General features: G+C 53.1%; 1 protein-coding gene and 1 long non-coding RNA gene across 9 annotated transcripts in view; one reads left to right on the top strand and one right to left on the bottom strand.

Annotated features, from left to right (window-relative positions):
• Window positions 1-23,948, bottom strand: part of Lrrc20 (leucine rich repeat containing 20) — a 103,900-nt gene that overhangs the window by 7,699 nt on the left and 72,253 nt on the right. For all 8 annotated transcript variants that reach the window (XM_048809471.1, XM_048809517.1, XM_048809505.1 and 5 more), the window contains one exon: window positions 17,612-17,779. In XM_048809471.1, the coding sequence (XP_048665428.1) occupies window positions 17,612-17,779 (168 nt within the window). The remainder of the gene's footprint in view (window positions 1-17,611; window positions 17,780-23,948) is intronic.
• Window positions 982-9,175, top strand: LOC107154815. Its single transcript, XR_001505118.2, has 2 exons — window positions 982-1,405; window positions 8,874-9,175. It is a non-coding gene; the product is annotated as an uncharacterized LOC107154815 (long non-coding RNA).

Genomic DNA, 23,948 nt, shown 5'->3' with positions numbered 1-23,948 from the left:
TCCTGGAAATGTACTCAAATTGATTCCAGAATCTTCTGTGCCTCCTTGTTCTGCTCTGGATCCCAGGATAGAACAAATCTGTGCCTTTTTGTCCTGGATACTTTTGCAGCCTGCAGCCCAATAATACCACTACCTTCTTTGGGCGAGGTGGGGACTGGGTGGTGGTGAAGATGCACGAGCTGATCTTTGGAGTCCTACAGACTGACTTTTCCTGACTTTTCTAGGACTGAACTGCTTTAAGCAGGGTCTCTGAGCCTGAGGTGTCTCACCTGTAAAATGAGGTCATACTGCCCACTTTGCAGGGAGGCCACCGGAAATCAACAAGATGCCCGCGTGCAGTTGGCCAGCAATAGACATTCAACAAGGGTCAGTTCCTTGCTCCCTGTTACTAGTCTAGGGCCAGCAGAGCAGCACCACCCAAGACCCAAGGGACAAGTCCACAGAGCTGGTCCAGCAACTAGTCTGAGCTGACCGCTAACGTGAGAAAGAGGAGGGCTAGCCTTGGTTTTCTCCTGGAAGTGCCACAGCTCCCTCACCACCGCCCACAGGAGGTCAGAGCCCCCGACTGGCCTTGCTGGGATCTGAGAGACCCAGCCAGAGAGTTCCTTGACGCCCTCATGCTCATGGGCTGTTGCCCGGGGTACAGAGATCACGAGAGAGACCATCAGAGTTGGGAGGACCCTCAAAGTTGAGGACACTGAGGCATGGTGGGAGGAAGCAACTTCTAAAAAATATTAAAAAAAAAAAAAGAGGAACCCCTGGGAACCGATATTTGAGGTCCTATTCTAGGTGGTTCCTCACAGGGATCCACCTTGCAGATAAGGAAACTGAACCTCAGATTCTTGGTGGCCAAGGCCACCAAGCCAGTGAGGAATGGGGGCAGGAGTTCCCGATCCTAAAGCCCATGTGCTCATCATGCACTCGGGGGTGGGGGGGGGGCAAGCCAAGGCCAAAGTCTGCTCCTTTCACTGACCAGCAGTCCCCAGAAGTGATCAGGACAGGCAGGTCGCACCAAGCCACTCAACTTGGGCTGGAGCCTGGCTGAGGGCCTCCTGACCTTGACTTTCAAGACACCCGACCTCAGAGATGGGGGCTTAGACCTGCTTCTCCACTCGGTCTCCTCTTCTGACACTGGGGACTACTTGTCCTGGCTCAGTTTCTCCAGAGGGGGCTGAACCGGGGAGTTGGTGAGGACTCCTCCCCTGTTGGACTCTGACTCCTCTGTCCCTCAGCCAGGGAGGCCAGCAGCCTGCAGAGTGGCTGGGCTCCTGAGGGCAGGAAAGTTTCCCTGGAGTGCTGGTGTTGCAGAGCATGGCGCACAGACCAGGGACAGCCCAGCCTTGGAGCACGCACCACCTGGGTCTCAGCCTCTCTTTCCACATCTACACGGAACTAGCCTCTCCAGGTCAGTGACCTCTTCTGACCCACGCTGCTAAAGGACAATGGAGGCTCTCATAGGTGCAAAGCAGGCAGTAGCTGCATCTCTTTCCCATTTGAACCGCTCAAGTCACTCAGGCAATTTAAATCAGATGCGTCAAAGCTGGCAGAGCGAAACAGCAAGGGGTAAGCCCAGGAGGCCAAGAGGGAGTTTCCAGATGAGGTTTAAAGACCACTTATCTTCACAGCATCTCGACAAGAGGGGGCCATGGCTAGAGAGTGGGGGAGGGGAAGGAGAATTGAAGGGGAATTGAATTTGGCAGATGGGAAAAGCGAAGTTTGGAGGGGTTAAACACCCTCCCCTGGCCACAGAGCACACACAGCAGCCCCATGGTCACGAAGCAGGTCTTTGGTCCACCTGGAGAGGAATCTCCACTCTCCCCTCAGTAAGTGGGCCACTCCCAGCCCCAAACACTCATGTCCTGCTGCTCCTCAAATCCCTGCTCAAAGGCCCCTTGGTCCACCTCCAAACTTCCTAGCACTTTATACCACACTCCAGCACGGGGCACATGGCAACTCGTGCATGTTTGTTCCCTCTGTGAATGTGATACCTAGGACAGTGCCCTGGGGTGCTCAGTGCTTACTGGGTGAATGAATGGATGGTCGTAGCCCCCAAACTAGACCATGAGTCCCTTCATGCTGGAGACCACCCAGCGCTAGGTGCACTGCTGCTTCCTCAACTCTGAGCACAGCTACGTTCAAGAGTTGGAACCCATCCCCAGTCGGACCCATTCTGTGCACATTTTCCAGACAGGGGCCAGGTCTCAAGGGGCCAAAGTTGTGACAGGACATGGGCCTTTTAGCATTAGTGATCCAACTCAGAGAGTGAGAAAATACTGACGAGCAAAAATAAGTCACCATGTCCTACTATCTGGAATTAATCGCTGCGAATGTGCTGGTAGGTGGCCTGCCCAAATTTTTTGTGGGGGGGGGGGCGAGTAGGTACTGCGGATTGAACTCAGGGGCACCCTGAACCACATCCCCAGCCTTATTTTGTATTTGATTTAGAGCCAGGGTCTTGCTGAGTTGTTTAATGCCTGGCTTTTGCTGAGGCTGGCTTTGAACTTGTGATCCTCCTGTCTCAGCCTCCCAAGCTGCTGGGATTACAGGTGTGCGCCACTATGCCGGCTCCAACTGTTTAATGTGTTTATGAGAGTCTATGCACACACATGCGTACACACACACTCACACACTTCCAAAACGGCCTCGTGGATACCATGCCATAACATGCTTGTCTTCATAACATGTTGTAATTGTCTTTTCAACTTATAAATTGGTGACCTTTTTATGGTCCCATCAGATTCATGCTATGGATTGTGCCACCTGCTTCCATTGTTGGGCAGTGGGCTTGTTTTCAACTTTTCACTAATCCGGATTATGAGAGGCTAGGAGTCCACAAGGCTTCTGGGGTTTGCTCCATCTCTTTCAGCCAATGACTGCAGAATGTAGAATGTGAGGGTCTAGAATCTTTTTATGAAGCCAGAGGAAGATTCCCTAACTTTCCTGTGGTCCCCAAGTATATGGAGAGGGTGGGTAACAGGCTTCCATTCAAAGCCTTGGGTCCTGGGTGAGGAGTAAGGCTGAAGACTCACTGTCCCATGGCAGAGAAGAAGGACTGTAACCAGGATAGATGGCACACCTCATTTGACCCTCCTCCCAGTGCAGCCAGCCACCCTGGGCTCCTGTATCTGCGGGAAGCTTAGAGTAATCGACAGGAGCAGAGTCGCATGGGCAGTATTTACAGAACACTACTTCACTGGGGAAAGCCTGACTCCTCTCACTGATCATTAGCCATATCGACTGGTAAACTCGTTTCATGCCAGTGGGACCAGCCAAGAAGCAAGACAAAAATGCTCAGGATGCTGTACTTCATCTGTGGATCCCCAAGGTCCAAGGGGCACTAAGTCTGAGTCTGAGCCCAGGAGTGTGGCAAGAGGTGGTGATCTCCCAGCACAGAGGCCACCTAGCAGAGGTCAGCCAGCCTCTGATTCCAACCAGGGCTGACCCGCACCTCAGCCTCAGTGTAGTTCTTGGTTCTGGAGACCAAAACCACTAAGATCAAGGTTGTCCTGCTGAGCTGAATGACATGGGAAAATGACAAAATGCCACAGGAGTCAAGCAGGCAAACTATGGAACCTGGCAGGGACACTTCTGGGCCACACTCATACCACTGCCAGGTAGGGGCAGTGACTAAGCCTCCCCCACCTTCACAAGTCCCTGGACCGAGCAGCCCAGTGGGGGTGGGGCAGGAAGTCAACAGAAATAGAATAGCCGCTGCCCTTAGGGACCACAGAAGATGTGCTGGGCCCCTGATGATCCTGCAAGCTGAGTTCCAGTCTCCAGGGAAAGCTGGGGGGGGGGGGCCTAAGTCTACTGCTGAACAGGCCAGAGCTAGAGACCCAGGCCCCAGTTTGGGTTTGTCATTTAAAGCTTTGCAACCTCAGGCAAGGTTCTGAACCTCTCCTCTCATCTTTAAGATGGCCCTTCTGCTCATGGGCTGTGGGGACGTGAAGGGGACCCTAGGGTGCTCTCTAAGGAGGATGCGGTTACCTAGATGCTGAGAGTGTAGTGGGCGGCCTTGCTGAAAGGACAGAAGACCCCATGTGTTCCAAGGATCCACTAATGACTCAGAAACACTCTTGTCCCCTGAAGGGCAAGAGGCAGGGCAAGAAAAATGAAGGAGAAAAGCCCTGGCTTGTGCTTCAAAGTTGGGCAGTGGAGCATGGAGTGGGCCTGTCGGCCACGGCCTTCCTTCCGGAGACTCCTCATTTCAGATGTGACATGCAATCAAGGCCCAATCACAACTGTTCCTTTCAGAGACAACAGGGTCTTCTCAGCCTCTCTGGAGACAGCCAAATGAGTAACTCAAATTGCCGGGCCCAGGCCTGGCCCTTATCTAACCTCCCATCCTGCACACTCCCCTCCTCCGCTGCAGCCACTCTGCCCTCCCGCTGCTGGGAGGCTGGGAGGACTGTGCCCCTCCCAACCCCCCCAGGCTCTGGCTGACAGGCTCTGGGGAGGACCTCAGAAAGAATGAGAATTTTCCTGTCTCCTCTCAAGTGTTTGCCATTCCCCCTCTCATGGCTGATGGTGTGTGTGTGTGTGCGCGCGCGCACATGTGCGCGCGCACACACATCTCACCTCAGGATGAGAACCGCCTAATCTGCTGGCGGATGCCAAGTGCCTGGGTCTGCAGGAGAACAGGGACGCAGGGTGGAGAGGTAACGGCCTCTCCTGGGATGTGGCTGGCTCCTTCCTAAATCCTCTGTGCTCGGGAATTAAAGTTGCTGATTCAATTGTACCAATCTCTCAGAGAAATAAGGCCTCCCTCACAATTGGAAAAAGAAGAAAAGGGCCGGGGTTAACCAGCAGGTGGGATGAGTGCAGGCACCACCCAGGGACCTGCTCCCTGAAAACAAGATGAGCTGAAGGGGAGATGGGCTGGGGATGGGGGTGCAGACTGAGGGAAGTGGCCAGGACACCAATGACGCCAAGGCTCAGAACCCAGGGCAGGTGGTGAGGAGGACTAGCCATTGGCACGCTGGCTAATATGTAACAGTCCACTCCTCGGGGAAAAACAAATCAACCCTGATTTGAAGCATTGGTCCATTTTCAATTTCCACAGCCTCACTGTCACTGTAGCTGATTTCAAGCAAGTACCACGAGGACCTCTGCACTCCAACGGCTGGGCCAGCTTGTGTAGCCCACCCAGGTAGGGTCGCGGGCCAAAGCTAAGGCTGCTTCCCCTCCACGTATGCTGAGATTCTTTGGCATAAACTTACCTACTTGGGGATTGGCCCACGGTTTTGCTATCTGTATTCTTAGCTGTCTTATGTTTAATAATAATCATTCTTCTAGAAATTCCAAGTGAGCAGGCTATGCTAAGGGGAACTAGGGAAGGGGGTTCTGGGGCCTGGGGCAGCAGAGCACCATGCTTAGGATCTGGGGACAAACAGGTGAAGGAAATAAGAGGCATGTCCCCAGAGCTCAGCTCTGTCACACTTCAGTCAACTGTCAGCTCCCATGGCTGGGCTTGTCACTCTTCTCCAGAGGTAGCTACATGCACGCCCCCAAAGACACAGGGGGGCTGGTTTTACAGCGTCTGTGGGGGCTGGAATGAGGTCTGAGCAGTGTATGTTCATGGTACTCCCTCTGGGTAGGTACGCCTCCAAGTAAGAAAGAGAGACCCTCTGGCTGGGGCAGAAGGTGCTTGTTGATGGAAGATTCTAGTCTAGCTCAGTGGCTGTCTTCCCTGCTCATTGGAATCATGTGGAGGGTTTTAAAGATTGAACCCTGAATCCCACCATTAAAGATTCTGATTGAATTAGCATGGGATACGGTCTGGGACATGGTGCTTAAAAGCTTGCCAGATAATTTGAATGTCAGCAATTTGAGCACCACTGATATTCTCGGTGAAGATTATGAGAGAATCTGGTGAAAATCCTTGCAGAGCCAAAAGTTAATTCAAAATGGATCAAGGAGCTTGATATCAAATCAGAGACACGCCGTCTGATAGAAGAAAAAGTTGGCTACGATCTACATTCGGTGGGGTCGGGCTCCAAATTCCTCAATAGGACACCCATAGCACAAAAGTTAATAACTAGAATCAACAAATGGGACTTACTCAAACTAAAAAGTTTTTTCTCAGCAAAAGAAACAATAAGAGAGGTAAATAGGGAGCCTACACCCTGGGAACAAATCTTTACTCCTCACACTTCAGATAGAGCCCTAATATCCAGAGTATACAAAGAACTCAAAAAATTAGACAATAAGAGAACAAACAACCCAATCAACAAATGGGCCAAGGACCTGAACAGACACTTCTCAGAGGAGGACATACAGTCAATCAACAAGTACATGAAAAAATGCTCACCATCTCTAGCTGTCAGAGAAATGCAAATCAAAACCACCCTAAGATACCATCTCACTCCAGTAAGATTGGCAGCCATTATGAAGTCAAACAACAACAAGTGCTGGCGAGGATGTGGGGAAAAGGGTACACTTGTACATTGCTGGTGGGACTGCAGATTGGTGCAGCCAATTTGGAAAGCAGTATGGAGATTTCTTGGAAAGCTGGGAATGGAGCCACCATTTGACCCAGCTATTCCCCTTCTTGGTCTATTCCCTAAAGACCTAAAAAGAGCATGCTACAGGGACACTGCTACATCGATGTTCATAGCAGCACAGTTCACAATAGCAAGACTGTGGAACCAACCTAGATGCCCTTCAATAGACGAATGGATAAAAAAAATGTGGCATTTATACACAATGGAGTATTACTCTGCATTAAAAAATGACAAAATCATAGAATTTACAGGGAAATGGATGGCATTAGAGCAGATTATGCTAAGTGAAGCTAGCCAATCCCTAAAAAACAAATGCCAAATGTCTTCTTTGATATAAGGAGAGTAACTAAGAACAGAGTAGGGACGAAGAGCAGGAGAAGAAGATTAACATTTAACAGGGATGAGAGGTGGGAGGGAAAGGGAGAGAGAAGGGAAATTGCATGGTAATGGAAGGAGACCCTCAGGGTTATACAGTGGAGGGGGTAGAGAGAGAGGAGGGGAGGGGAGGGGAGAGGTGGGGAGGGGGGATGGTGGAGGATGGAAAAGGCAGCGGAGCACAACAGACACTAGTATGACAATATGTAAATCAATGGATGTGTAACTGATGTGATTCTGCAATCTGTGTATGGGGTGAAGGTGGGAGTTCATAACCCACTTGAATCAAAGTGTGGAATATGATATGTCAAGAAATTTGTAATGTTTTGAACAACCAACAAAAAAAAATTAAAAAAAAAAAAAAGAAAGAAAATCCTTGCAGAGCATTTTCACCCTGGGATGCTCTACCCCACTGGCTCTCTGTGCACGACTGCGTCCCTATGGGGCCTTGGGAAACCTGCCTCATTACCCTCCACCATTCCCTCCACCCCAAGGGAGCCTCCTTCCGACTAGTCACATGCTTCCTCCATAACCTCCCTGTGGCTTTCAATCTTCCTGCAGTTAATGTGTGAAACCCTCCTTTCCCTGCTCAAAGCGCTTGCTGAATAGCTGGGGATCTAGAGTGAGATTGCTTGCGTTGGAATCCTGGCTCTGCCCACACGATATGACCTTGACCAAGTTCTTTTTTTTTTTTAAGGAGAGAGAGAGAATTTTAATATTTATTTTTTAGTTTTCAGTGGACACAACATCTTTGTTTGTATGTGGTGCTGAGGATCGAACCCGGGCCACACGCATGCCAGGCGAGCGCGCTACCGCTTGAGCCACATCCCCAGCCCTTGACCAAGTTCTTTAACCTCCCTGTGCCTCAAGGTGGTAGGGAAGGTTAAATAAGAGCATCCTTGAAGAGAGCTTATAGAGAAAAGCTGAGCATAAACTGGACGGTCACCAAACACCAGCTAGCGTGGCCCCCCTGGTGCCAGGAGCCCTGCAAGAGCAGAGCATGTGCCTTGTTTATCTTTGTGTCTCAGCTCAGTGCCTGGCACCAAGTAGGACCTTCAGCCTGAAGCCACGTCCGTGCCTCCGCCAGCCTCTCACATCTGATGAAGGCATCCCTGCCAGGCTGGGCTCAAAGACCCAGAGCGCGAGGCTGCTCTCCAGCAGTCTAGACAGAGCTGGGGCGGGGGTGTCGGAGACTGGCAGGTGAACAGAGCTTGGAAGTGTTTTGTTGTATTTTAAACAAGTGTCAAAGAATTTCTTACTGTTTGCTGGTGGACTTCCAGCAGACTGCCAACAGGATCCCGGAGAATTGGAAGTTCTGGTTTATCAAGGCTTCACCTCGCCACAGTGGTTGGCACACAGAGTGCCATTTAGGCAGAGACAAAGTATATGAAATGTCTTTTGCCCAGACAGGGATTGCTAGTTCCCCGTGGGTGGACGCATGAGGGGCAGGGGCTGCAAACAGGAGCTGCTCTTGGCCTCAAGCAGGGGGGCTCCGTCTTATTTGTACTCATGGCTGTTGAAGCCTGTCTGCTCTCCCCCAGGCCCCCCTGTGGGCAAGGCCGCACAGCCAGCAGGTGCTCCCAGCACTAATGACCGCCTCCGCCTGAAGGACACCCCCACCAATTGTGCATCACCTGTGGGCACAATCCAGCGCTCTGTGGGTGCTGGGCCAGGGATTGCAGTGCAGAGGGGCTGCGTCTGCTGTGACTAAGGAGGCCACCAGCTGGGAGGGCAAGTCATCCTTCCCTGGGAAGTGGGCTGTGCTCAGCGGGAAATGCCAATCCCATGCCCAGGGAGGCGGAGCTGCCTTTTCCCCTCCAAGACAGGAGACCCAGATCCAGGGACAGGAGAGAAGTGCTGTGGTTTGGTTTTGTCTTCCAGATGTGCCTGCCCAGAGGGTCCCTGTCTAGTCACATCCTTGCCAGGCTTGGAGGATGCACCATGGCCACCACCTCTTCTCAGATACCAAGTGACCATCTCAAATCACTTTTACAGATGATGCATGAAAGACCGAGAGGGAAGGAAGAAGGACCCCCACTGAAGGATATGGAAATATCCTTTTAAACACATGTCCCAGGCCCCAGGAAGAAAAGGAGGACAATGGGTTCCAGGGACAGAAGGAAAACATGGGCTCTGGACTCCCTCAATATCCTGCATCTACAACTGTCCCCCCGACTGCCCAACACATTCTGCTGTGAATCAGTCTCACTAAACCCTATAAAGCTCAGATCCCTCTTGTACCACTTGCCATTTTTTCTCTTGAAAATGTGCTTAATAAAGCATGGCTGATCCGTCGAGGTCTGTCTCTCTCTCTCTTTTCATTTTCCACTAACTGCCAGGTCCTGGCAGCAGACTGCCATTCTGTTTTTTCTTTTTGCTGTTGTTTTGTTTTTCTGTGGTGCCGGGGATCAAACCCAGGGCCTCGCACATGCTAGGTAAGTACTCTACCACTGCGCTGCACCCAGCCTGCCATTCTGTACTGCCCCAGCTGCTAGCTTTAATCTTTTACACTACATCAGGGTCACTGTGGGACCATGGGCAACTCCCCAAGGTCTTGCCCAAGTCTAACAGTCCATGATTCGATTCGGCAGGCCCTGCTCCGACCTGCCCTCCGTGTCTCCCCTGTGGTCTGTTATTCTCCCCATTTTCCAGAGGAGGAATGGAGACTCTGAGAGACTGAACACCTTGCTGGAAAGATAAGCCCACACTCCCTTGAGCCTTTGCAGTTAGGATCAGTCAGTCAAAGCTGGAGTGGTAGCAGGTGTGGGTTTCTGCCTCAGTGTCCCAGAGCCACGCCCAGCTGCAGCAGCCTCCAGACTCCCCCACGCAGCTCTGCCAAACGTCTCGGCCTCCAATGTTGCCCTATGGCCTCCCGTTCTCTGCCTTCCTGATGATGGGAGTCACTCCCTCCACTGAAGCTTTCCAGTGGCGGCTTTCTGAGTAACTGGTGGTCCAGGCTGCAACCCCTGCGATGGCATCGATGCTCTTGTAAGCACCTAAGTCCCCGCATATCCCTTTCACTTAAAACGCCACGTGGCTTCTGTTCCCTGGTCTTCCTGAGCAGGTGCCTGGGGGATCAGGCGCAGCACATGGGGAAGGAACTTTGTAACCAGAAGGCATCACGTGTGCCTGTGGGGGGTCCTCATAATTATCCATGCAGCCATGACTTAAGGGGCTCCTTTAAACACACACTCACATGGGAAAGAGTTGACCATCTTCTAGAAGTTCACAGAAGGACCTGCCACTTTATAACAGTGCACTGCCACCACTGGATCCTCTGACGAGGGTGGGGAGGATACGGATGAGGACTATTCTCACTTCTCAGCTGAGGAGGCATTTCCAGTGTCAGGACCACATGCAGATACTAAGTGGCAAAGCTGGAATCCGAACATAGATCTTCAGGTCCCCAAGCAGTACCTTTCCCACCATCCCTAAAGTGCCAAGTGGGAAGTCCCTCACCTGTCGATTACCTCCTCAGCAGAGATGATTTGTGAGCCAAATGGGACCCAAGAGCAGGGGCAGAAGTGACAGATCAGCATGCTTCAAGTTGTGTGTATGGCGAGGGGGAGGGGCTGGTGCCCAGTTGCACTGGGGCCAGTCACTCACAATCCTTCAGAAGGACAATTGTGGCAAGCTCTCCCTGGCCAGCTCACCCCTGCCCTGCACCCTGTGGCCCACTGGTCAACCTCCCTGAGCAGCATCTTCTGCCTCCTGTGTCCTGATGCCTGGGCACGAGCAAGAAGTGGTCCAGCAGGCTGGAGGGCAAGGGGTGAGGGAGGCAGCGTGCAGCCAGGATTGGAGTGGACCAAGTGGCAGGAGGACGGGCACCTGGCGGGAGGTGACCACAGCAAACCCTAAGTCCAGGGGAGAAACTGCTGTCCCTGCCTGCAGATGAGGCAAGGCAGGCTGGCAGAGATGGGCTGGCCTGTTTGTGCTCATGAATGTGCCCCCTGGGCCCTTCCTGCTATCGAAGTCCAGGCAGGGAAGGCGCCCGGCAAGCGCTGGCTATGAAGAGTGGTCGGGGTGAGTGAAGATGGACGCAGAGGCTTTCGCCCAGCAAGGGCCACAGCCTGTCAGGAGAGGAGCAGAAGGCAGAGGGGAGGGGCCCAGATGTCTGCTTTTGTATCACCATGGGGTGCTGTCTCCCTTTCTGTGCCACCCAGAGAGAAGACAGGCAGGCAGGCCCCGGGGAAACACTGACAAGCCTTTTTTACCCATGGTGTAGCTGCCTCGTGGGCCCAGGGGACGTTCTGAGAGCAGCTGGTGCCAACAGATCTTAAGCTACATCCACAGGGTGGCAGATCTGAGGACTCTCGCTCTGCCGCCATCCGGCCTGGGAGGAGGCAGGACTTTGGGCCTGAGATGATTTGTTTTAGCCAAGATCCCTACTTCCTGCTGCCCCATGCTGCTGAGGGCTGCTGGGTCTACAAGGTGGGCAGCCAGCTGGACCTCTCAGCGGAGCTGAGGCCATGGCGCGGTCTACTTTAACATGACACCAGGGAGGTGGTCTCTCCCACAACACCTTTGACGGAGTAGGACCAGGACTTGGCTAACCCTCAAGCAGTACGAGGTAGAAAATGGTGCAGCTCAAAAGAGGCGATGAGTGAGATTTCACATGCAGTTTGTTTCACAGTCTGAGCAGAGGCTGCGGACAGAGGAGCTGTAGGTGCCAGAGGCCACAAAGAGTGCCATGTGCTAATCCACACTGACCGGACCCAGATGTCTGCTTTTGTATCACCATGGGGGGCTGTCTCCCTTTCTGTGCCTGGGGTGTGGGGGAAGGCAGAGGAGGGCAAGAGAGCAGCGACTCTGCTTTGGCCTTCTTAAGAGCTGACAGCCTGACATGGCAGGCAGGAAGCTGCAGGAAGAAGTGTTTGCTTTTGCCAGCAACCCCTCCCCAGCTACCAAGGCCTTGCAGTGTGACCCCTGCCAGGGAGCGCAGCTGTCCCTGCACCTGCAGGACTCTGGCCATCCCTAGATAGAGTCCATCCCTGTGCGCCTGCCAATTTTATGGGGCAAACAGTTGTGGGGTGTCTAGCAGGCATGTGGCTTCACTCATTCTTCCTTATAGCCACAGAGATTATGATTCAGAAAGTAGAAAGTGCGAGAAAGAACCTAAAGATATGCTTTTTTTTTCCCCCCCGTATGGGGGATTGAACTCAGGGGCACTTGACCACTGAGGCACATTCCCAGCCCTATTTTGTATTTTATGTAGAGACAGGGTCTCACTGAGTTGCTTAGTGTCTCACCATTGCTGAGGCTGGCTTTGAACTTGTGATCCTCCTGCCTCAGCCTCCTGAGCTGCTGGGATCCCAGGCGAGGATATGCATTTTAATAGACACTTGGGATCATGGGGTCATGGGCTCTGAGGAACATACAGCCGCAAATCTGCACTTAGGAGGAGCAGTTGCGCTTGGGAGGATGATGAGGCCGTGAACAGTGAGCTGCCTCCAGATGCTGATGTTTTAGGAAAATGCCCTGAAGGAGCTCTTCTGAGTGTCACGCACACAAACGGCCTGCAGATCTTGTTCAGGTGCAGACTCTGATTCAGGAGGCAGAGCCTGAGGTTCTGAATGTCTATCAAACTCCCAAGGGATACCTGGGCTGCTGGATGATACTTTGAAAAGCAAGACCCAAGCAGGGTTTCTCAAACTTCATGCCTCCAAATCACCACAAGGGAGACGTGGCTTGTTGACAGTCTGCTGCTACACCGCCCCTCCCCCCAAGTTTTGGATTGATAGGTTTGGTTTGGGGCCTAAGAATATGCATTTCTAACCTGTTCTCAGCTGCTGCTGCTCTTTTGTGGTCCCCACTTTGAGAAATACAGGCAGGGACAATGAGAAGTGAAAAAGTACAAGAGCCAAATGAAGCAAATGCAGCCCAAAACACCCCTTCGCAACACAGAGGCTCTTTCTTTATGTGCTATTGCTCCAGTGATTGTTTTTTTGTACCAGGGATTGAACCAGGGGCATTTAACTATTGAGTCATATCCCCACCCATTTTATTTTTTATTTAGAGACAGGCTCTCACTGTGTTGCTGAGGACCTGGATAAGTGGCTGAGGCTGACTTTGAGCCACTGGGATTAGAGGGTGTACCACTGTGCTCAGCTCTGGTAATTAAATTCTTAACTAGAACTTGTTTTCCTATGCTCTTTTGCTCTCTCTGGAACAGGGAGCGTGCATAGAGGAAAGAAAAACAGAGTAGCAAGGGCTATGGAAAGTAAAATTCTCATTTAGTCGAAATAGTCTCCTGCTTAGCAAAATGAAGTCTCCCTAATATGTGATTTTCTCTTCACTCCCACTTGTTCCAGGACTGAATTGCTATGAAGCAGCAAGTACTTATGAGCAAGTGGGGAGAACTAATGACTCTCCTGTGCCCACCTTGAAGTATATGTGTCAGCTACTGTGGTGAAAAGGCTGATTTCCCAGTCTTCACAGGTTGGGTGACCCATTATGACCCCATGTCATCACTCACAGACTAAATGCCTCACCTCACCTCCTCCCTCATGCTCTGGGGAGCCGCCTCCCACAAGGTCACATAGTCAGCCACCCTCTGGCAGGGGCATCCTCACTCTGGCAGGCCATGGCACGTCTCGCCTCCCTGCAGCTATGACCAGGTCCTCTCTGGTAGCCTCGTATTGCTCACAGTAATGCTGTAAGCACCCTGATGTCAGGACCTGTCACTCATTGGTCTTTATACCCCCTACTTGGACAGAGATTGCCTTTCACCGTGTAGTCTTGTTCATAAATACTTAAAACCTTCCATATATAGTTGGCTCTCAGTCTCTGTGTTCTGCATCCAAGATTGAGCCAACCAGAGATGGAAAATATTCAGAGAAAAATTGCATCAGTACTGACAGGTACAGCTATTTTCCTTGTCATTATTCCCTAGACAGCGCAGTAGGAGAACCACATATACAGCACATACGTTGTATGTGCTCCAGAGAGTATTTGAAGGGCACCAGAGGGTATGCTTAGGTTACATGTAAATACTTGCATTTTATATAAGGAAATTGAGTATCTGCAAATGTTGGTAACTTTGGGGGTCCTGAAACCAAACCTGTGGATACCAAGGAATGATTGCATCCTTCTGGTTTGGAAAGTAAAAGAACCATCCACATCTCAGAAACTTGTAAGTGGCTACTGTCTGCACTACACTACAAACCTGCTAAGCTACAAACCCTTTTCTCCCTCTTAAGAATGTCCAAACCAGCCAGGTGCAGTGGCCCATGTCTGTAATCCCAGCAGCTCAGGAAGCTGAGGCAGAAGGATCACAAGTTCAAAGCCAGCCTCAGGAACTTAGCAAGGCCCTAAGCAATTCAGAAAGACTCTGTCACTAAATAAAACAAAAAAGGGATGGGGTGTGGCTCAGTGGTCAAGTGCCCCTGAGTTCAATATTCCCCGCCAAAATGTCCAAAGCAAATAGCCATGTCCTGACATCCCAGTCTCCAAGATCCCAGGAAGCTGCTCATTCCCATGGGAGGCATCTGCTGCTGGGTGTGTGTCAGGGCGCCAGCTGCAGGAGGTAAGATGCCCCCTGACCTGCTCCATTTCCTGTCCAACTGAACAGCCCCAGACCTTCAGACCAAGAGGATTTGGCCAAAGGTAGAGGGAATGGTAAGACATGAGGAAGGACTTCCAGACAGAGAACACAGGCTATGCAGGGGGCGGGGGACAGGGATGAGAGGAAGACTGCATGAGTGGTTGGGAGCATGGGCAGGGGAGGACAGGTGGCTTGGTTGGCCAAGAACAGACCCCCACATCTCCGTGAGACAACATGTAGGAGTACCTTTTGATACTTTTCCGCCATGACCTATAATAAGAAGTACAATTTTTCATCATGACCCAGAATACATACCTGTGAATGCACATGGTAAAACTGAAATTAAAAGGCACAAAATAGTAATTATTATGCTCCGTGTGATGTACCCTGGCATTTTGTATTCTGCTCCATTTAGAAATTGATGGTCTCAACCCACTAATTTGACATTACAATTCATTCGTGGATCACAACTTGCAACTTGAAATAATCCGCCCTTTTGTGTCCCCACTATTTTAGAGGAGCTTCAGGGCTTTCAACTTCCTGCTCTACGCCATGCTCCCAACCCGCTGAGCACCTGCTGTACGCCAGAGGCTGACTGCCGCGGGAACGGGGAACAGGTAGCTCCCAAGAGGAGAGGACACGACCACCCTCACACAGAGAAGGGTCCCACATACAGACCAGAGGGCTGACTGCACGGGTGGCAGCAGCAAAGGCAGCCACATGTCACAAGACAAGAGACGTGAGGGCACTCAGCCACCCTGAACACCAAGGACACAAGAGAAGTCTGTTCCTTGCACCCTGCGGAGGACCCAGCCTTGTCCCCTCCAGGGAATGAAGCCCTTGATCCTCCTCTTCCCCCAAAATGGCCCAAAGATGGAGGAAGATCAGAAGCAGCACTATTCAGGAACAGGGGGTGACCGGGGCAGGCCGGAGGCTCCTTCAGGAGGTCCCTCGGGTGGAGTCCTTCTGATGGACCTGAGGGCTTGCTTCAGAGCCCCCCATCTCTTCTCTACTCATTGTTCTAAAGCTTTATGACAACTCATATGTCTCAAAGTTCTCTCTCATAAAAATCTGGTTTTATTTTTCCAATGCCCTGAGGACTCAGAAAAGAGAAGCCACTGAAGGCGCCCAGGCTGCTGCTGATCATCCCAACGAGATCCTGCAGGAGATGGGGACAACCTGGAAAAGTCCAAAGGGCTTGGAACAGTCCTCACCACCGCTGTGGCTCTAGGCCCCCACCCCGCTGCCCTGCGCTGCTTGCCCCCGTCCACGGGGCTGTGAAGGGTGGAGCGTGGCCCTCTTACTGGTGTGGGAAGAGAGAAGCCACCCAACGAACCAGAACGGATCAGGGAGAGGGGACAGTGGGGAGAGTCCAACCAGGGGACAATGACTGCCTCCATTTCCCTCTGGGGGCCGAGGGAAACCAACCATGGCCTCCTGCCATGGAGTGGCCTCCCTGGGGTCTGCTGAGCATCTGTTGGACAGGGGCAGCTCCCCCAGCCCTGCCCCTGTTCTGGCATCTCCACAGACCCCAGAGCTGGCCCAGACTGGGCTGCAGGAGGCTCGATTACCTGACCAGGTGTGCACAGGCACTTGGCCATGAAGGCTGGTGAATCATCTGTCAAATGGGGGTGATCGCCCTGCACGTGCCCAAGTATGCACAAGTGTCGTGGGTAACCTCCAAGACGCTTCTATGAGTAGTCATTACTGTCACTGCAGAAGGCAAGGAGCCAAAGCAGCCTCTCTCTGCTGAGGGGCTGTTGCTCTGTCCTGGGAAGGGAAGCAGTAGGAAGTCTGCCCCCCAACCCCACTGCACACTTTGTGAAAGTCACTTCATGAACTGCAGGAGGCACAGATGCCCACCCCACCTGTCCCCTGCTGGGGGGACCGTCCCCTTCTCATCTCTGTCCTTCTTGGGGTGGTCTTATCTTTCAAGAGGAAAGATGAGAAGAAACCAAGGTACAGAGAGCTGACGTGAGTCTTCCAAGGCCACAGTCGGGAAGTGGGCCTGGCCAGAGTGCAGGGGCCAAAGGGCCCAGCAGCCAGAGCCTAGAGGCCAGGGCAGCTCAGGAGGGAGCACTTCTGGGCACGCTCCTTCTGCTGCGCAGAGGCCCAAGTGACTGGTGAGCTGGCCCAGGCACAGGCTGCTCAGGGACCCTGGCCTTGGAGCTCAACACTGAACCACAAGTCCCTCCCCAGAGGCTTCCCAGAGGTCAGGCAACAGCCCCGGAACCGCACAGGTCAGCAAGGCCTATGGCCCTGCCCGTAGCATCCCTGACAGATGGGCACTCACCTCCGGCATGAGGCACAGGCCACTCCCCACCAGAGGGCCCAGACCACTTGAAAGGCTTTGCTTTTAATCAAATGGCATAATGACTGTAAAAGGACTTAGGAAAACAGGAGCAAAACTGAAGGGGATTAGAATTAACACTGGTGACACGAGAACAGCATTAAAATTAGAGGCAAAATGGGAGGGTGAAAGGGGTCAGGGCCGCTGAAGGAAGGGCCGAGGAGGAGAGGACGCGAGGAGACCCTGCGACCCAGCGGGCGCCCGCTTCTCTCTGGGGAGATTAGGCTGCTAGGCAAGAGGACGCGCAGCTCTGCAAGGTCCTGATGAGGCAACAAGGTGTATAACTGCTGCCAGAGGAGGGAGGCCACTCCCCCCCCCCCCCCCCCCCACTCCCCGCTCAGCAGAACCTAGCCCCCCCGGGGCTGCTGTTTGCAGAAGGCACACATCAGACACCATGGGTGCCCAATGGTGAGGGCCCTGGGAGGCTGGGCTCAAAGAGGACCCTGGTGTACCCTGGGAGGCTGTTCTGTCCAGTGGTCCCTGTTTTGCAACAGGGAGGAGCTCACTGTGAAGGCGGGAAGGCAGAGGGGGTAAGCGTACAGAGGGCACCAGCTGAAGGTCTTGGAGACATCCGGAGACTCAGAGAGGGACCACCTGTGGTCCACAGGGGCCCAGCTGGTTCAGGGACACACTGTAGGAAGCTCTGGCTATCTACCCCCCAGTGAAAGCCAATGCCCAAGTCATCACCTGGCAGGTGGCAGGACCACACACTGGTCACCCTCCCAGGTCCACTACTCTATGCTCAGGTGTCTTGGACCAATAAGCCCATGCTTCCCCTCAGGCCTGTGACAGCCCAACTCCAGAGCCTTGTGCCCTGCAGGGGCTAACGTGGCAACTCACCCACGATCTCATTCTCCTCCAGATTGATGGTCTCCAGCGAGGGCAGGGTGGTGAGCTGCTCAGGGAAATCTTGAAACTGATTCCGAGACAGGTCAATGACCTTGAGGTGCTGCAGGCTGCCCACCTCAGTGGGCAGGCGGTGCAGGAAGTTCCCCTCCAGGTGGAGCTCTACATGGGGGAAAGGAGAGGCGGTGAGAAGGGAGCTGCCCAGACACCGCGGTGACTGCTGCCCGGTGGTGGCCTAGGCTCAGCAAGGAAGCCCCAGGCCCCAGAAGAAGTCCACTAATTGGCCCACTCCACGTCTGCTGACCCTGCGGAAAGAGTGATGTTCCCACCACTGCCCAGAATCTGCCATCATTCCAGCGGAAGCCACCTGCTTCTGGCTTTAGAATGAAGGCTCTCAGCAGAAGCCTGGGCCTGGACAAAGAGCCAGGATGTGCTGGTTCCCATCAGACAAGGCCTGGATGGGGTGGGTCAGGATGGGAAGCCCCCCTAAGCAACCCCACTCATCAAGACCCTCTTTGCTCCAGGGGCCACCAAGGGCAGCCAGTGTTTCCATGTCATGTGTCCTTGCTCCCTGCCCAGTCACAGGCAATGAGCCTTGGCTGTATTCCTGCCCCAGAGCCGCTGCTGTGAAAGCTGGCAGCAGCCCATAGTGGAACCTGCAGGAGAGGGGCTGGGCCAGCGGGAGTCCTCCACTGGGAACCTGGCCCAGGCAGTGCTGAGGTGGACCCCGGTGGAGGCTGAAGCGGAAATGCCTGATAGAGGCTGGGGAGGCCACAGAGACCCTGTGCAGTGAGCGAGCAGGGTGAGGGGCAAAACCAGGGTCAGTGACACAAAGGGAGGATAATGCAGGGCTACAAGAGGAGGATCAGGAGTCCCCACTGCCTGGTGCAGACCCCAACTGCGCACGTACAGCCGTTCATGCAGAAGGTCACTCGGCCTCAGTTTCCTCATCTGAACAAGGGAGCTGATGCTCATCTCTGCCTGGTAGGGCTGCTGGGCAGGAGTCACAGAGCAGGGGTGACGAAGCCTCGGGGTGGGGTGTCCTGTGCGCCATCTTGAAAGACTTCATCATTTTGCCCTTGTAATTTTGTAAGGAGTGCTAGGGTCACGGTGCTGAGCTCAGACCTGGCCTGCCTTCCTGCAACAGGCCCTTGGCAGCTGCTCCCCTGTTCCCTGGGGCCCCAGGACCTGCCTGGCCTCCCCCTTCCCCTCCCTGCTCTGTGACTCTTGCAACCCACCACTCCCAGCAGGGAAGGTCCAAGTCAGGCCTATAGGTCTGGTGCTATATCTGGGTGGAGCATGGTGACAACTGGTAGCCCCTCCTGTCTAGGGCTCAAGGATAGCAGCACCACGGTAAGCTTGGTGGGTGACCTGCTGGAGGATGAGTCTTGGACGGAGTGAGCCTCTCACCCACACCTGACCAGGTCCTAGCAGGTCCTGATTCCCAGGTTTAAAGATCCTTGGAGTTGCCCATCTGCTATGGCTTAGGGTGGGGGGAACTTAGGAAGGGGAGACACCTGGCTCAACTTCCCCAACCACCCCTGGCCAGGGAACAGAACAGTAATCTAACATCTGGTAGGAGCAAACACCTAGCCACCGTCAGACCTGAGCGCAAGTGTGCGTGCGGGGAAGGGAGCTGGGCACTTGTGAGTCTGCACCAACTCTCTTCCTCCTTCCACCCTCCTAGGTCAGTGTCAGTCCCCTTGTTCAGATGACGAAACTGAGGCTCAAATGGGTCATGAACAGCTGAGGACGGCGCTGCTGGGGTTTGCCCTCAGGCAGCGGGGACTCCCGATCCCCCTCTTGGCTCGAGTTGCTCCTTCTGGCCCACTCAAGGCACCCCTGGAAATGAGCCACACAGCACAAACCGTATAATTTCTTGATTTTGCACGCTGGTTAAATGCTCTGATAATTGCACTTAAAGCCAGCATTCTAAAACACAAAGACGAATGGCAAAAACTCATGCTAAGTTTTTATTTTTCCTTGCTTTGAATGACATGAGATAGCAAATGGAAAACACCCCAACATTCTAAGGACAGACAGCAGAAGAAAGGGAAAAGCTTCCTATGGATTTTTAAGGCACTTTTCCCGGAACAAGAATCCCCTGTCTAAGCTCATGCTCACGCTGAGCTCCATGATTAAAGCCTGGCTTGCAGAGTTACTCTGAGGGTTCCCCACAGTGAGCAGAACCCCTGCCTCCTCCCCAGGGCCTACACACACACACACACACACACACACACACACACATACACGCACGTACAGAGGGCAGGCAGGAAGTGCATCTGATTCATCTTGCCCCTACAACCAGCCTCCTGCAGGGTACCTTGAGGTCACTCAGCAAATGTTTAATTAGTCACAACTCTTCTCCCCTCAGGAGGCAAACATAAGGCAGGGGAGACATGGAGTGCCTCCTGCCGTCCCATCCTTGGGGACATCCTGAACTCAAGTTCCATCTGATCACCTAGGTTGCCTTCAGCAGTCAGGTTCTGAGATAACACCACCCTAATCAGAAAGCACCCCATCCAGGCCACCATTAGAAGGTCCCAGGGGTCGAGGTGACCCTGGACAATATCTAGTCTGGTGTTTCCCAAGTGTGCCTTTGCCAACAGCATTTCCTTGAGCACTCCGTGCAGGCTGCTGCCTCAGAGCCTTGAACTTGAGGTTCCCTCTTTTAAATGCTCAGGACCCATTTACATACAAGGCTATCTATTGTGTCTTTACTGATTAAAGGCAAGTTGCATCATCTGTGTCTTTACTTAAATGTCTCCCTGCTAAATCCCCTCCCCCTGATTGCTGTCCCCTTCCCCTGCAGAACTGACCTCAGCAGTGTCCACTGCTTCCTCTCATATTGACCTGTTTGGACATATTGGCCTGTTTTCTCCTCCTGGGAACTCAGGCTGCACACACACACACCAGGCTTTGCCCCAGTTGTAGAAAAACACAACCCCCGCCCAGTCCACAGAGGGCTCTCCATAAATATTTGATGAGCACACAAATGAACACATCGATGAATTTCAGTACTAAAATTTCTGCCTCACATATACCATCATTTTTCCTTAAATTGATTTGTTCTTTTTTATTTATACAAAAAGAAAAAAAATTGTTATTGCTTTCTCAAAAAATAATGTTGTTCAGTTCTCACTGGACACTGCTGCTGCAGAAAGCATCTGGGCTCCAGGAGATGATCCAGGTGGAAGGGGGTGAGGAGAGCACATTCCAGGCAGGGGCAGCTGCTCTGCGGAGGCTCTCAGAAACCACTTCCCCCTGAAATGGGCTCTCCATGAGAACAAATCCCGATTTCCTGGCTGGTTGGTGTTTCTTGAAGCTTTCATGTTCTAGGAACATGTGGCCACCATCTGTGTGGTTTGGCTGCCCACGACACCTCCAATCCCCAGTCCACAACCTGTCTGCCATCGAAGCCTAAAACAGGCCATTTAGGGAGCCAGGCTGGCCCGGCCCGGGTGGCGGTCCTGGGAACTGAACCCAGGGGTACTCAACCACTGAGCTCAACCCCATCCCCAGCCCTTTTTATACTTCATTTAGAGACAGGGTCTCACTGAGTTGCTGAGGGCCTCGCCAAGTTGCTGAGGCTGGCTTTGAACTCGTGATCCTCCTGCCTCAGCCTCTTGAGCCTCTGGAATTCCAGGTGAGCGCCACCGCGCCTGGCTCACAGGGCATTTTTGAAGACAGGATAGAGCTCTGCTTGCAGGTGTTCAGTGCTGCAGACCAGGCAGTAGCCAGTGTCCCTGAATGACCAGGCTTATTTTCATTTCCATATTTGGGAATATCAGCGTGCTTATGTCCCCACACCCTAGCCCTCTCTCCTCCCTCCCCAGAACCTGCTGTGCTCTGCTCGATCTCATGTACTGGCTGCGCAGATGTCCAGGGCACAGGGCCCATGTCCACAAGTGAGGGTGTGACCCCAGGCCCAGGGAGAGAGGCCCCCTGCACCTTCTTCCCAGGGCTCACAGAGAGGGGCTGGACAGCATGGGGGTGACATACAGGCTCTGGAGCCAGATGTCCTGGGGTTCAAAATCAGACTCTGCCACCTCCTGACTGTGCAGCCTCAGGCGAGTTGTTCATTTATCTTTGCCTCAGTTTCTTCAACTGTAAAAGGAGAATGGTAATAGACACGGGGTTGCAGTGCTGTTTAAATGAATTAAGACACAAAAACAGGCTTTCAGAAGGGCTGGCTCATAGTAAAGCAGTAAGCACGCAGAACAGAAAGACAGACGGACAGGCAGGTAGATATGGCCCCTGAGAGAATGAGTAATCTGGTTAGTACTAAGTTACCTACTAGACTCGAATCACTAACTGCCTGAGCTTAGGCTCAGAAGAGAAGAACGTGCTCTTTGCTTGAAGCTTTAGTAAACACAAGGCCACCCTCAGCTGGGTGGGAAAGCCCCTGCAGGGGCCAAGGCACTGGGGAGCCAGGGTTTGCAGTGAGCAGATAAATGTGGCCACACCATTAGCTTGAGGTGTCTCAGAACCTTCTGGCCCAGTCCCCTCAAGAGAAGAGGCCAGACCCCACAGCTCAGGAGGTGGCCAGGGGAACTGGTGGTGGGGAGTTTGTTACCTATAATTTTCTGACATGTTCAGAATTCTTATTTAAAAAAAAAAAAGATCAGGGTGGCGCATGCCAGTAATCCCAGCTACTCAGGAGACTGAGGCAGGAGGGTCACAAGTTTAAGGCCAGTTTAGCAATTTAGCAAGAATTTGCTTCAGAATTTTTTTTTTTTTTTTTTTTTTTTTTTTTTAAAGAGAGAGAGGAGAGGGAGCGGGAGAGAGAGAGAGAGAGAGAGAGAGAGAATTTTTTTTTAATGTTTATTGTTTAGTTTTTGGCGGACACAACATCTTTGTTTGTATGTGGTGCTGAGGATCGAACCCGGGCCGCACGCATGCCAGGCGAGCGCGCTACCGCTTGAGCCACATCCCCAGCCCTTGCTTCAGAATTAAAAAAAAAAAATAAAAAATTAAAAGGGCTGGGGATGTAGTGGTAAAGCGCCCTTGGATTCAATCCCCAGCACCAAGAGATAAAGAAGGAAAACAAAACAAAACAAAAAGGTAGCCTTTATCACACGATTCAGGGTTGAGTCTGATCGTAACCCCTAAGTGACTCAGAACACAAGCACCTCCTCCTGAAGGTGGACTCCCAGGGCATTACGGGAGCTGCCCGCGGGCCTGGCCTGGACTGTGGCGTTCCCGAGTACGCGGTGTCTGTTTCCATCGAGGGTTTACCTCCATTGGTTCTGTCTCTCTGGAGAATCCCAGGGGTGCTCTCTGGAGGTCTCAGCGGCCTGACCACAAGGACCTGAAGCAGCATCCAGGCTGGGTGGAGCCTCTCTTCCCTCCCAGGGCCTGGGGCCGGAACTTCCTGCCACGGGTCAGCACAGGGATGACAGAGGCAGGGCCACCTCATCAGGAAGCTTAGAGCCACGAGGCTTTGTTCAGTGCTCTGGAGATGAGAGCCCGGTCACAGCCAGACTAGGAAGGTCCTGGTGTCCCTCAGCTGCTTGGGGGAGCACGTCTGGTCTTCCTTACAACTGTGTTAAAGTCAACGACACCCTCGAGAGGTCTCAGAGAGGCTTTCCTGCCTGCAGCTCCAGTGGGTCTGCCTCCTGGGCTGTTCACGTCCAGCTTCAGGGAGGGTGTGAGGCAGGGGACAGGTGTGTGTGGCCCTCTGCCGGGCTCCAAAGACCCTAGACAGAAGCCAAGCGAAAGGATCTTTGTCTGTTCCTGCTTGCTACCCACGTCGTCCTCACCTGGGACAGTCTGCTCGCCCCTGGTGTCCCTGAAGGCTCACTGGAGCCCCCACGTGAGAGGCCTCAGGAGCTGGATACGGTGGAGCATCGGGGGCTCCTTGTTCCCTAGAGCTGCCTTACGCTGACCATCGATGAGGCCACTGCCCCTCCACCATGGAGACCAGGGAACTGCTGGTTAGCAAGTATCACCCAGAGAGAGCAAGGCAGCTCCCCACCAAGGACAGAGGGCAAAGGACCAGCAGTGGGGCAGTGAGGGACAGCGGCCATGTGCTGGGCAGGCAGGGCTGACATGGTCCAGCAAAGAGGATAACAGTGCCCCAGGAGGCCCCTGGGCTGGGTTCAGGAAAAGTACGGAAAGATGTCAGGCTTTGGCTCCAAGAAGAAAGACTGAAGCTGCTGTGGATCTAGGACCTGGGCCGGATCAGGAGCCCGGGGAGGGGGTTCATCCCGGACCCTCCATAGCGAGCCCAGGGCCTGAGGCAAAGCGGGCACTCGGGAGACGTGTGCTGCACAAATGAACAAGTAAACGGGGGGGGGGGGGCAAGCAAACGAAGGTGACGTGACCTTGA

This window comes from Marmota marmota, unplaced genomic scaffold, assembly GCF_001458135.2.
Source record: "Marmota marmota marmota unplaced genomic scaffold, marMar, whole genome shotgun sequence".
Lineage (NCBI taxonomy): Eukaryota > Metazoa > Chordata > Mammalia > Rodentia > Sciuridae > Marmota > Marmota marmota.
Note: the sequence above shows the minus strand (reverse complement) of the source record. Positions and strands in the feature narration are given on the sequence as shown.